The sequence below is a fragment of the Panthera uncia genome (assembly GCF_023721935.1).
Source record: "Panthera uncia isolate 11264 chromosome C1 unlocalized genomic scaffold, Puncia_PCG_1.0 HiC_scaffold_3, whole genome shotgun sequence".
Lineage (NCBI taxonomy): Eukaryota > Metazoa > Chordata > Mammalia > Carnivora > Felidae > Panthera > Panthera uncia.
The window spans coordinates 44,006,671-44,022,038 of NW_026057584.1; the positions used below are offsets into that span (position 1 = coordinate 44,006,671).

The 15,368-nt window shown below is 37.4% G+C and overlaps 1 protein-coding gene across 7 annotated transcripts in view; it reads right to left on the bottom strand.

The window, feature by feature from the left end:
- Positions 1-24: 24 nt before the first annotated feature.
- The window catches only part of CC1H2orf88 (chromosome C1 C2orf88 homolog), a 57,518-nt gene continuing 42,174 nt past the window's right edge, over positions 25-15,368 (bottom strand). For all 7 annotated transcript variants that reach the window (XM_049615329.1, XM_049615334.1, XM_049615330.1 and 4 more), the window contains one exon: positions 25-576. In XM_049615329.1, coding sequence (XP_049471286.1) covers positions 129-416 — 288 coding nt within the window. In that variant the 5' untranslated portion in view covers positions 417-576 and the 3' untranslated portion in view covers positions 25-128. The remainder of the gene's footprint in view (positions 577-15,368) is intronic.

A 15,368-nucleotide genomic window follows, 5' to 3' on the forward strand; every position in this document is an offset into this window, starting at 1 on the left:
TTTTTTTTTTTTTTACATCCAGGCGTAGTTATTTGTATTTATTCACATCAGTTTTTGCTATTGTTTCATGTATTTAAGCTAGCACCAACTTTATCTACAATTCAAGAAGTTATCATCATCCTACAGCGTCAAGGCCCCTCACTCTCAATATATGGGATGTCATAGTACTTGATATTATTGCCTGCCCACTGCTGCAAGGCATCACTCAGGATTTCCTGGGACAGGCGATGTGCAAATTCGAAGACCACAGTTTCGGGCCCTGATGGTTTCTTCACTTCCTGTTCGACATTAACTGGAGAAGGCATCCTAGGTAGAAATCTGTCTCCAGACATAAAGCTTTCTTCACTTGCATGCTGCTTCTCACTCTCAAATGTGGTAGGAAATGGGAAAGTTTGCTTTGATTTCATGCAGCCCATGTTATGAAGAGCTTTGAAGGAAAGCAGTAGCAAAGACTACTTCAACAGCATCTTTGGAAAACACTGAGCTTGTCCATGTGATACCGACCAGCGCTTTTCCTCTCCAGGCCACCACAGTAATCAGTGCTTCTTTTTACCAATCTTCACCTGTAGTGTTTATCTGTCAAAAGAAAAGTTTCATTTTGAAGTTACCACATGCAAAATACTGTGTGATTAGATAGCATGTAGAAATGGTTCTCTACCACTCTTGGTCACTTGCAGGAGTTGGGAGGTAACAACAGCTTTATCTCCTCAATAGAAAAGATAACCATTCAGTAAAACTGGCAATTTACAAAATAGGAAAACCTTTTTTCAAGATCTTGAACATTTTATAAAACTAAAAACACAGTTAAACTTTTGCTAATTTATGTGCACCAGGGTTCAGCAAACTCTAGATCAAATCCTAGCTGCCTGTTTTTATAAATTAAGTTTATTAGAACACAGCTGTGTTATCTGCTTATGTGTTCTCTACGGCTACTTTCATGCTACAGTGGCAGAGTTGAGTGGTTTTGACAGAAACCGCGTAGCCCGAGATGCCTAAAATATTTACTATCTGGCCCTTTACAGAAAATGTTTGCCAACCCCTGATCTGTACTGTTGAGAAAAACAAGCATATCAGACATTTGCTCCTGCCTTAAGCCTCATGAGCCTACACATCTTGGACTGTTTTCAGAGTCAGGCTTTGTCCTCTGGTTAGAGGTTTACAATTCAAAGAGAATGACAACCCTTAGCCAACACAAGTTAGATGAGGCAAAGCCACCTGTTTTTTTTTTTTTCTTCTGAATTAAATACTCCCTATGAAACTATATGAAAAGCTCAGATTAATTTAAAATAAGGTTAAAAGTTTCTCCCCCCCTAAATGTCTCACTCTCGTTTGATGTCCGGTCAGTAAGTAGACTGCAGTGCTCACAATGTGCCTTCTAATCTTGCACGTCCTATCTTAAGATAGGACTTAACAGTAGCAAAATACAAAGCAACTTCACTGGAGGGAGTGTAGCCATAAGAAAGCACAGGTAAAGTCTCTATAGGATTATGATCCTTGATTATATCTTAGTTTTTGGACCAAAAAGACATAGCTCTAGACAAATTCACAAAATCAAACTCAGTTGACTTATTTTAGAAACTACTGATCTTAAGATTAAAAAAAACTACAATTACCATGCATTTAAATCCATTTTTAAACAGTTTATAATCAAAGTCCAGAAGAGGTGACCTTTGCCCTATATTTTTTTAGATTTCTATAAAGCCTATCCAATTTCTCTCATAATACTACCTCCAATAAGGATATATGGTGGGAAAGGGGAGGAAATCTAGCCCTCTGCTTTTAATTACCTCTAGCTCTGTATGCCTTGCTAGAGATGTATTTCAAAAAGGGAAAAGGGGATGTGTATAATGTTTGTCTGATTTACTAAACTGAACTCCCTGCAGACGGGAACTCTCCTAGTTGCACATGGGCAACATGTAATGACTTACATAGTGTCTAATTTGTACTATACGGGATGGTTAAGGGAATTGTACATAGTTAACCTGAAAATGATTATTCAGTAGATGTCAAAAGGCCATGAGTAGAATTATCACAATATTCTGTTTTCTAGGATCTCTGGTTCTGTAAAAAGCAGCTGTATCTACCATAACAAAATAGTGCCGGATGTACCCTCACAAAAAACAACTTTAAACCTGGACAAAATATGTGGGCAGATATTTTCAGGCATTGAACAGCAGCACAGGACTGTGATCTTTGGGAGAATAGAAACACAGACTGTTAAACCCCTTAATTAAGCATCCTGAGATTCTGCCTGGGAGCATCTTACAGCATTATCTTGGGGAAATTGGCCCTAACCAGAGTGTTGATGCTACTGAGCTGAAGAGATTGGATTACTGAAACAGAAATTTCAAGAGATAAGGGAGCTGTTGGGAGGGAGGCAGAAGTGGGGTCTCCCATCTGATGGGGTCTCATCAAGAGTACTTGTCTGAGGACTTAGGATGCGCATGTACAGGAAAAGAATTTGCAAGACTTAGTGCCGCAGAATCCTTGGAGTAACCAGACCAACCCAAATGGAGACACCTCAATGAAACCAGACACCTTAGGAGTCAGGTGTGAATCCTAGAGCAGGAGTTGGCAAACTTTCTTAAAGGGCAAGATAGCATAGGACTTATCCTATGAGCTGTATAGTTCTGTGTCACAACTATGTAGTCCTGCTGTTTTAGTGTAGAAGTAGCTGTAGACAATATGTAAAAAAGTGGGCAATGGCTATGTTCCAATAAAAGTTGACAAAAACAGTCCAATATGGCCTATGGACTGGCTAGCCTAAGGTCAAACAAACAGTCCCAAAGAATAAAATACCACTTAAAAGAAGATGACATAATCCAGACTCCTTCAAGGGTATCATCCACAACATTCATCCTAGAATAAAAATTACTTGCCATGCAAAACAGGAAAATGTGTCCTATCAAAAAACAGTTATTAGAAATAGACCCCCAAATGACCCACTATTTGGTAATTAACACAATAGAACTGTAAAGATGCTATTTAAATACGTTCAAGGATTTACAGGAGAAATGATCATAAAGAGTGAACAAGTAGAGAATCTCATCAGAGAAATGGAAATTGTAAACTCAAGAACTAAAATGAACAACTCATCGTATGAGCTATTGGATACTTAAGGAAGGATTAATGAACTTGAACATAAGTCTGTAGATATATCCAATCTGGGGAAAAAGTTTTAAAATGTGAACAGAGAAACCACAAAAAAGTATGGCTTAAAAACAATGAGAAATTAGCAATGAGGAATTAGACACATTTAACCCAGAGAGCAGGAAATAAAGAATATAGGAAGGAAAAAGAATATGGGGCAATTAGAAAACAGCAAAGTGACTGACTTAAACCCTTACATATCAAAAATTATGTGGAAGGAAAGAGACTAAAAATTTCAATTAAAACAACACAAACATAGCCAACAGATCTCTGACAGTGGAGCGAAGGTGGTCTTTTCAACATGTGCTGGAATTGTATAGCCACAAAAACAAACCAAAAAACAAACAAAAACACCTTGCACCCGTCACAAAAATTAACTCAAAATTGATCACAGACCTAAGTGTAAAACATGAAACTATAAGACTCCTAGAAGATCACATCCAGATGTTAAACCTAGATAAATCTAGATGACCTTGGGCTTGGTGATCACCTTTTATTTTTTTACATTTTATTTATTTTTGATAGAGACAAAGCACAAGTGGGGGAGGGGCAGAGAGAGAAGGAGACAGAATCGGAAGCAGGCTCCAGGCTCTGAGCCGTCAGCACAGAGCCTGACACGGGGCTTGAACTCACACACCACGAGATCATGACCCAGGCCGAAGTCAGCCGCTTAACCAACTGAGCCACCCAGGCGCCCCGGTGATCACCTTTTAGATGTAACACCAAAGGCATGATCCATGAAATAAATGATAATTTGTATTTCATCAAGTTAAAAACTTCTGCTCTGTGTAAGACACTGTCAAGAAAATGAGAAGCAACAGCATATCTGATAAAGGATTATGTATAATGTACAAAGAACTCTTAAAACTCAACAAGAAAACAACCTGATTTAAAAATGGGCAACAGATGTAGGGGTGCCTGGGTGGCTCAGTTGGTTAAGGCCTGACTCTTGATTTTGGCTTCTGGTCATGATCTCATGGTTCATGGGTTCGAGTCCCAAGTCCAGCTCTGTGTTGACAGTGCAGAGTCTGCTTGGGATTCTCTCTGCCCCTCCCCTGTGCATGCATGCTCTCTCTCAAACTTATTTTAAAAAATGGGCAAGAGATCTGAACAGACACCTCATCAAAGAAGACGGATGGCAAGTAAGCATATGAAAGGTGTTCAACATCCTATCTTAGGTAATTGCAAATTAAAACAACACTGAGATATCATTATAACATTAAAATGGTGAAAATTCAAACATTGATGACCTCAAATGCTGGCAAGAATGGGGAACAACAGAAACTCATTCATTGTTGGTGAGAATGCAAAATAGTACAGCTACTTTGGAAGACAGTTTGGTGTTTTCTTACAAAACTAAACATAATCTTACCATATGAGCCAGCAGTCATACTCCTTGGTATTTACCCAAATGAGTTGAAAAATTATGTCCACATGAAAGCCTACATATGGATGTTTATAGTAAGTTTTATTCATAATTGCCAAAGTTGGAAGCAACAAAAATGTCCTTCAGTAGGTGGACAAACAGTTGTATATCCAGACAATGGAATGTGATTCATTGCTAAAAAGAAATCAGTTATCAAGCCATGAAAAGAAAAGGAGGAAACTTAAATGCATATGACAATGTTAAGCCAATCCTTCCAACTATGGTATTCTGGAAAAGGTAACTCTATGGAAATAGTAAAAAGTATGATGATTGTTGCCAAGGATTAGAAAGGAGGGAGGGCTGAACAGATAGAACATAGAGCATTTTTAGGACTGTGAGCTACTCTGTATGATACCACAGTGGTGCATACATAACATTATACATTTGTCAAAATTTATTGAACACACAACAAAGAGTGAACCCTAGTGTAAACTATGGACTTTGAGTAATGATGGTGTGTTCATGTAACAAATATACCACTCTGGAATGGGGATGTTGATAGTGGGTGAGGCTGTGTGTATGTGTTGGGGTGGGGGAGTGCAGGGAATATCTGTACTGCCTGCTCCATTTTGCTGTGACCCTAAAACTGCTCTAAAAAATAAAGTCCTTTATAAAAAATCCAACTATATACTACCTATAAGAGATGTACTTCAATTAAATATGGATATAAAAGTTGCAAGCAAGAGAGTTAGAAAGGCATACCATGAAAATAGGAAGCATAAAAAAGTTTCTATAGCTATATGAATATCAAAGTAGACTTCAAGACCCAAGGGATTACCAGAAATAAAGAGGGACATTTTGTGTGTCAGTGAGGAAGGTACGACAATCATAAGTGTATATGTAGCTAGCAACAGAGCTTCAAAATACATGAAGGAAAAACTGACAGAAGTAAAGGGAGAAATGAACATTGCTCTCTTGGTAAATGATATAATATCCAAGGGAAAAAATACGGAATTCGAATTTTGAACACTAGTATTCAACTAGTATTTGAACTAGTAACTTGAGTTAGTTAACATTTATAAAATACTATACCCAACACCTGCAGGATATATATTCTTAACTGCATATGGAATATTCACTAAGACAACATAACATGATGGTCTCAAAAGGTTTCAAAAGCTTGAAATCTTAGAGTATATTTTCCAACCACCACAGAATTAAATTAGAAATAAGTGGTAATAAAATATACAGAAAGGCCCTAAATATTTGGAAACTATCGCATTTCTGAATAATCCGTGGGGCAAGGAAGAAATCACAGGGAAATTAAAATGTTTTCAACTAAATAGAAACCATATCAAATTTAAAAAAATTTTTTTTCAATGTTTGAGAGACAGACAGAGTGCGAGTGGGGGAGGGTCAGGGAGAGAGGGAGACACAGAATTGGAAGCAGGCTCCAGGCTCTGAGCTGTCAGCACAGAGCTCGACGCGGGGCTTGAACCCACAAACCATGAGGTCATGACCTGAGCCAAAGTTGGACGCTCAACCGACTGAGCCACCCAGGCACCCCCAATTTTTTTAAATGTATCACTAGTGCTTAGAGGGAAAGAGATGGATTTAGATGCTTCTAATAAAAATGAAGGTTTAGTTTAAATCAGTGATCTAAACTAGGACCATAAGAAACTAGAAAAAGAAAAGTAAACCAAAAATAAGTAGAAGGAAGGAAATAATATGGATAAGAGCAAAAATCAATGAAGCAAAAAGGGCAAACAATAGAGAAAAATCAGTGGAACCAATGCTGGTTTTTAAGGAAGATTAAATAAAATAGAGAAGTCTCTACTCTGATCAAGAAAAGTGACAGGACACATTACCAAGATGTGAGAAAAACAGTAGTACAGATGCTATATGTGTTAAACAAACCAACCAGAGAATATTATGTACAACTTTACAACAATACCAAATTACCAAAACCAACACAAGAGAAAATAGAAAGGTTGATAGCTCTTTATCAATTAAAGAAATTAGATCTATAACTTAAATATTTCCAAAAAGAAACCCCCAGGCTTAAAAGACTAGCTAGTGCTCTAAATTCTTTCATACACTCCAGGAAGAAATAATACCAATCCAACTTAAACTCTTCAGAAAACAGAGAAGGAGGAAACACTTCTAAATTTATTCTACATCAGGTCAGGATTACACTGTTACCAGAAGTAAAGAGATTTGAAGAAAACTCTACAAGTCAATATCCCTCATGAACACAGACACAGATCCCATTTTTTTTTAAATGGCAAATTCAATTCATATAATACATCATGACCAAGTGGGATTTATACCAGGAATGCAAGAAATGCAACAGAACATTCAAAAGTCAAGAAATATAATTCACATATTTTTTAATTTTTAGCTTATTTATTTTTTGAGAAGGAAATCCCAAGCAAGTTCCACACTGTCAGTGCAGAGCCCAGTGCGGCACTTGAACTCGTGAACTGTGAGACCATGCCCTGAGCTGAAATCAACAGTTGGACGCTTAACTGACTGAGCCACCCAGGTGGTCCTATAATTCATCATTAACATAAAGATTACTGGGCACTTGGGTGGCTCAGTCAGTTAAGCATCTGATTCTTGATTTCTGCTCAGGTCATGATCCCAGGGTCGTGGGATCAAGCCCTGCATCAGGCTCCGTGCTGAGCATGGAGCCTGTTTAGGATTCTCTTTCTCCCTTTGCTCCTCTCCCTAGCTCATGTACTTACTCTCTCAAAAACAAACAAAACATAAAGATTACCATAACTGGATAATCCTCTCAATAAATGTAGAAAAAGCATTTGATAAAACCACCATTCATGATAAAAATTCTCAGCAAACTAGCAATAGGAATTTCCTTAAAACTAATGTTAATGGTGAAAGTGAATACTTTTGCCATGATAGGAACAAGTCAACAATGTTCATTCTCATGATTGCTATTAATATTGTACTGGGGGAGGGGACAAATACAAAGACTGTCCAAAAGGAAAAGGAAATTGCTTTTATTTGCAGATGATATGATTGTATATGTAGAAAATCTTTAAGATTATACAAAAAACTAGAATTTTAGCAAGGTCTCAAGATCTAAAATTGCTACACAAAAATCAATTACTTTATGATTAGACAGTAAAGAACTGGAAGATGAAATTAATGCCACTTGGAATAGGGTGGAAAGTATGAACCCTTAGGGATAAATATAACAAAACATTAAAGAACTACACTGCATAATATTGTGTATTTGTATATTTGTATGAATAATACAAACTGTTACTGAGAAAACTGAAATAAAGTGTTATGATCTCAAAGACAATATTAAGGTGTCACTACTTCCCAAATTGATGTATATATATATTTCTAGGCATTCATCTAAGACAAATGGAAACATGTCTGCCAAAAAACTTGTATGCTAATGTCCATAGAAGCTTTATTCACAGCAAAGCTGGAAACAACCTAAATGTCCATCAGTAGGCTTATTGGAGAAGCAAATTGGGGATCTCCATGAAATGGAATACTAGTTGACAATAAAAAAGAATGAAGTGTAGATAAATGCAACAACATGGGTGAATCTCAGAAATGTGTCAAGCCAGATACAAAAGGCTGATCGTATTTCTATGAATTTTAAGAATGGACAACATTAATCCCATAAATGGAAATCATACATGGTTCTCTTTGAGTAAGGGCTGTGTGGAAGGGGTCGTGAAAGAATGTTCTAAGTGATATAAATGTATATCTTGATTAGAGTGTTGATTACATGAGTATATACATTTGTCAAAACTTTTCAAATTATACCCTTAATATCTATGTAATTCACTGTAATTTTTACTTCAATAAAATGTATGTAACAGTTTTGAGAACATTCTGGGAGATACAAGTCCAGGGAATTGATATATTTATACCTGAAAAAGGCTGCCTGCTTGAATCAGTCACACCAAGTTTTAAAATCAGTCTAAAATTCTAACTCTTAAAGTGATGAGGCAGCATCCAGTGCACAAACCAGCTCACAGTGCTGTGTGCCTGCTGTGATAGGCATGTGATTTCCATTGTTCTCACACTGGCCTAAATCAGCCCAAACTCAGTGGTCATATTCTTCGGCACCTACAGAAAAGCAAGAACCCTCCATCTACCCACTGCTACCAGTTCAAGGGCTTTCTCACTTCCTTTAGGAACTTGGAGAGATCCCCATGGCCCTGGGATCATGACCTGAGCCAAAATCAAGAGTTGGACGCTCAGCTGATTGAGCCACCCAGGCACCCTCAATAGTGTTAGTTATTAATGCAAGTCAATAATTTAGCAGGTTGTACAATTAACCTTCTTAGGACAACATGTGGGATCAGCTGTCCTAAGTTAATTTTCAGCCTACATTATTCATCTGTCTGGCTGGGAAGTTACTATGGCTATCAGCTGAAGGCATAATACAATAAATGCTGGATATTAACCAGGAAAAGTATTTTAGCTCTGTCATTTTAAATGGCTGATTAAAGAAATCAATTTTCAAAAGTGAGCCCAGAAATAAACCCGTACTGTATGGCCAGTTAGTCTATGACAAAGGAGGCAAGAATAGACAATAGGGAAAAGACAGTCTCTTCAATAAATGGTGCTGGGCAAACGACAGCTACATGCAAAAGAATAAAAATGGACCACTTTCTCACACCAGAAATAAACTCAAAATAGATTAAAGACCTAACTGTGAGACCTGAAAAAAAATAAAATTCCTAGATGAAAACACAGGCGGTAATCTCTTTGACGCCGTCCTTAGCGATATTTTTCTAACTATGTCTTTTAAGGCAAGGGAAACAAAGGCAAACCATTGGGACTACATCAAAATAAAAACCTTTTGCACAGCAAAGGAAACAACAAAATGAAAAGGCAACCTACTGAATGGGAGAAGATATTTGAGAATGATATATCTAATAAGAGATTAACATCCAAAATACATGAGGAACTTATACAGCCCAACACAAAAGAAACTCTGATTTTAAAATGTGCAGAGGACCTGAATAGACATTTTTCCAGAGAAGACATACACATGGTCAACAGACACAAGAAAAGATGCTCAACATCACTAATCATCAGGAAAATGCAAAGCAAAACCACAATGAAATATCACCATACACCTGTCAGAATGGCTAGACTCAAAAAGAAAAACAGGTGTTGGTGAGGATGTGGAGAAAAAGAAAACCCCTGTGCACTGTTGGTGGGAATGCAAACTGGTGCAGCCACTGTGGAAAATAACACAGCAGTTCCTAAAAAAATTAAAAATAGAATTACCATATAATCCAGTAATTCACTACTGGGTATTTACCCAAAGAAAGTGAAAACACTAATTCAAAGAGATATATGCACCCCTATGTTATTGCAGCATTATTTTACAATAGCCAAGATATGGAAGTGACCCAAGTGTCCATATAGATGAATGGATAAAGAAGATATGATTTATGTGTACACACACGCATGCACGCACACAATGGAATATTATTCAGCCATAAAGAAAAGAAAAATGAGATCTTGACACTTGCAACAACATAGATGGACCTAGAGGGTATAATGTTAAATGAAATAAGTCAGAGAAGGACAAGTACCATGTGACATCACTTAAATGTGAAACCTAAAGACAAATGAACAAAGAAATAAACAAAAAAACCCAGACTCTTAAATACAGAGCACAAATTGGTAGTTGCCACAGGAGAAGTGAGTGGGAGGATGGGTGAAATGATAAAGGGGATTAAAAGGTATAGACTTCCAGTGATAAAAAAGTCACAGAGATGAAAAGTACAGTCTATAAAATATAAAAGTACAGGGAACACAGTCATAATATAATAACCTTGTGACAGTGACTACACTTATGGTGAGCACTGAGTAATGTATAGAACTGTTGAGTGAATATGTTGTATACCTGAAACTAACATAACATTGTATACTAATTATACTTCAATAAAAATACTGAAAATCCATTTCGTTTATACTTTAGTTTATAATCTTAAGATACATAAAGAGCTGTGAGAACATTCCTTAACCATCCAGCCAGTCTTTAATTAGTCTCTATTATGTGTTCAGGACCAATGTCTTTAAGTGCTTTCAAACTTATTGAACAAATAAAGTTAAAGAGAGGCAGAGTGAGACAAGATGACAGCTTATTCAGGCAATAAATAGTGTAGATGCCCAGAGAAAGTCCTTAATTTGTTTTATCTTTGCCTTAATAGGAGAAGTGGCCATTTTTTGTTTATGCCACTGGCAGCTAAATACAATATAAGGATGCCTTTCCTCCCACCACACCTTCTCCCTCACCACCCCCCCATCCCAACACACACATGCGCGCGCGCACACACACACACACACACACACACACAGCACAGGCATGCATAAAAGAAAGGTCCTTTGACTTGTTTCCCTCAATGTTACTGAGGAGCCTCAAAGCGCTAAGTATGTGGAGTGTGTCAGGCCACAGCCCTGGCACTTCCCTTGGGAACAGGTCTAGCACCTACTGGGTCTTCTATTGGATCCTTCAAACAGAAGATTTAAATTACTGCAGCCCATTCATTCCGTGTAGTTCATTTCAGAGCTGTGATGCTCCATCCTGGATGCAGTGTCATCAAACTAAGCCTCATGAGTAAGCTCCTTTGGAATATACCAGGGAAGGTGTCAAGCCGTAACTTGAGTATGAGGCCCAAACACAAAGCACTAGCCAAAAAAAGCAGCTTCTAAATATCTTTCTGGAAATGAACAGACCTCTAAATCCCTGAAAGTCCACCTTAAATACTAGATTAACAGAAATGGTTATTCCTGCTGTCCTACTTTATATCATATGCTAAGCCTCTGAACAGGTTTCCAAGATGTTTTTATCTCAAGCTATGGCTTAAAATGGGCCCTAGCCCTGAATTAATGAGAATCTTTAAATAATTTAAAAAATGCTATAGTCTGTAAAAGAAGTCTTATGCATATAGGGGTGCCTGGGTGGCTCATTCAGTTAAATGTCCTACTCTTGATTTCAGCTCAGGTCATGATCTCATGATTGAAACCCTGCATTGGGCTGCACGCTGACAGTGAGGAACCTGCTTGGGATTCTCTCCATCTCCCTCTGCTCCTCCCATGTGTGCTCTCTCTTGCTCTCAAAATAATCTTAAAAAAAAGTCTTATGCATATATATTTTTCAAATTTCAATGTAGATGCAATTAATAAATGCTAATTCATTAAAAAATATGAGTTCATTAAAAAAATACCTGAGTTCCTAATAGGATGTTTGTCATTATTCATTCTCTAATAATGGGCACCAAGAGTATATTTTCTTTCTTGTTGGGGGGGGGTCCATAAAATTGGACTTTAAACAGAAGTCTTTGTCCTGATAATATTGAGAATCACTTAGACTTTAAATTCATAACAGGGTCAAATGATGCCAGTTAAACTGGCAAACAAATGAACTCAGATTTAATACTCTCACCAAAAAGTAAAAGCTGGAAAATATGGCAAATATTTTGGCCAGTTTGAAGGTTGCCTAAAGAGCACTACTTTGGAAACCGAACAGTTGGATTGGTCCTTAGGCACGCAGAACGTATGCAGTGTGCATCTGCTCACCTGCAGGGTGGTCTCAGGATGACTCTTCGTGAGGTCACATTTGGGGTTCAATTTTCTCAATGGAGGGGCAGGGGAAATAACACTGTTAATTGAGAGGCTAATGTATGAGATTCTAATAAACCTGAGTAGAGCTATGTGGTAGGACTTCATCTGTAAACTGAGATCCACCTCAGACATTCATCATAAAATTTAAGTGAGCGTCCATATATAAAACATCTAGAATTGTTTTGGAACAAGCAAGGTGTTCAGTAAGTGTCATTTCCTTTCCTTCTTTCTCTTAGATTGTCCCCTAAAACTACTATTACCAAATTATTTTAAGCGCTTTGCTGTACTTTAAGATAATTAAAGAAAGAGAAGAATATAAGAATGCTGACAGTAATTTTGAATCATTACAATCAGGTAATAGATCTAAAACAGGTGTCAATGTTTCACCCATTTTACCAAGTCCTCCAGGTGGAGAAGAGAAATAGGCATTTCTCCTGGCCCTCTGAGCTTTACTCTGGGTACATGTCTGGGTTCACCTGACCAATCCTATTTATGACTAGGAATATTGAATCTTAGTCTGCAGTAATTCTTCCAGTACTATCCATATAAATCCCTGCAGGAAAATGGAGAGTAGCTACTGATCAATTAGTTGGAAAAAAAAAAAAAACTAGCTGAAGAAAAAAATTTGATCTAGATCACCACTAAGAATATAAAACATTTAACATATACTTTTTTTTTTTTTTTTAAGAGAAAAGGGATGTGCATAAGCAGGGGAGAGGGACAGAGGGAGAGAGAAGCTTGAGCAGGCTCCACGCTCCACCCCCTGACCAGGGACTCAGTTCCATGACCCTGGGATCCTGACCTGAGCCAAATCAAGAGTCGCATGTTCAACTGAATGAGCCACCCAGGCACCCCAAGAATTTAAAGCATTTAAACTTTATATTCTATATTCATTTCTTAGTCATGTCAGGCCACAGCTAAATGACAGCTGTACTTGTGATGCATGAATTAAGCTCCATAAAATTCTGAAGCCAGTTCCTTAAACAACTGTTGTGAAATGGAGGTGGTATGAAAAACTGGTAACAACGTCAGAATATTGTCTTTAGTTTATTACACCTAGACTGCTCTTTAGACCCTGTACCTGAAACTAGGAATTGGAACTTGAATCAGAACATGAAACCAAAACTAATGCAAAAATGAATGTTCAGTCTTAAAACTCACTGCAAGCTGAAAATCATGATGCAATCATCCTTATATGCTAAGCCAATTATTCCATAGATTCCTTCTTCACATTTGTAAAATGCTTTGTCTCTTAAAAAGGGCTTTCTTATCATTTCTCCTTCTCTCTAGTATTACTACACAAAAATTTCTTCTTTCTAAAAATTTACCTATTCTTAAGTGTGCATCTCAAGTCCACTTCCTGTATAAAGGCCATCTCGCTACCTAGTATCACTCTATCACGCTCTTGGGTTTCCGTGCCATATTTATCTTCATCACTGTATTTCCCATTCTGCCTTGTTTACAAGTCTGTACCCATACCAGATGGACTCGTAAAGGCTTGAACATGGTCACAGCACTTAAATGCTTTCTGAAAGAAGACTGGTAATAAGTCATTGTTATTCATCCTTGCATCTCACTTCTATATGCATGCATAATGAAGGGCTTCAGTAAATGTTAATTGACTTAAATAATTTAACTCTAGATGTTAGAAAGAAATTCCTATACAGGCATACCTCAAAAAAACTGTGGGTTCAGTTCCAGACCACTGACTGTTAAAGCAAATATCACAATAAAGCAAGTGAAAAGAATGTCTTGGTTTCCCAATAAAAATAAAAGTTATATTTACACTATCGTGTAGTCTCCTAAGTGTGCCACAGCATTATGTCTAAAAATGCAAATGTACATAAATAAAAATGCTTTACTGCTAAAAACTGCTAATGATCATCTGAGCTTTCAGTGAGTTGTAATCACTCATCACAGATCACCATAACAAATAATAAAAGTTTGAAATATTGTGAGAATTACCAAAATGTGACAGAGAGATGAAGTGAGCAAATGCTGTTGGAAAAATGGTGCAGACAGACTCGCTCAACACAGGGTTGCCACAAATCTTCGATTTGTAAAAAAGGCAGTATCTACAAAGTGCAATAAAACAAGGTATAGCTGTACTCCTACAAAGAGAGCAGCAGAGTATATATAACCATACATTACAAATGATAACCAAGTGTCTGGAGCTTTTCAGAGTAAATTATCCATCTATCTCTGTTTCTATTGAGCATACCTCATTTCCATTTTTCCCTTTACTCTTTCCCTGGTGTCTTATCGATCTTTTATGCAACAGAAAGGAATTATTTTTCCATATTTTACAAAGTACATTGATGTAGACTGTGTACGTAAGCAAGTTAAATATCCTGCCTGAGGAAGCACATAGTCTGGATGACAACGCACGAGAGACCAGTTGCACTGCCTGTTCTGGTACTCAGATCTTTTGAATATGGCTTCAGGGATCTCGCTGCCATATCACAGTGCCTCCCTTTCAGATTTCATGATATGCACCAAATCAGATAAACAGTGTATTTATGGAACAATTTATTTTACAAGCCCATTCTTTAAAAGAATGGTCTTGGGGCGCCTGGCTGGCTCAGTCGGTTAAGCATCTGACTTCGGCTCAGGTCATGATCTCACAGTTTGTGAGTTTGAGCCCGGTGTTGGGCTCTGTGCTGACAGCTCAGAGCCTAGAGCCTTCTTCGGATTCTGTGTCCCCCTCTCTCTCTGCCCCTCCCCACTCACACTGTGTCTCTCTCTCAAAAATGAATAAACATTTAAAAATTAAAAAAAAAAAAAGAATGGTCTTAAAGGCGATAGGATACAATGAACATTCTCAAACACAGGTAGTAGTTTCAACTGCTTCAATAGTAGCATAACAACTCATGTTAGAAGCTTTAAACCAAATATCCCACCTCAGAAATCTATCTTAAAGAAATGATCAGAGTTGCCAACAAAAATTTATATGTAAACTTTTTCATGGTAGTCTTTTTATAATTAGAAGAATTGAAAATAAGCTACATGTGCAATGACATGTGATTTATCATAGGCTTATATCCTGAATATTATGTAACTGTTAAATAACTGTAGTAGATAGCCTCTACAATGGCCCCCAAGTAATCTCTGCCTCCAGAAATTCCCATCCCTTGCTTAATTCCCTCTTCTTGTAGGACCAATGATTTACTTCTAACAATAGAGTATAGCAAAAGTGATGGGATGTCATTTCCAAGATTAA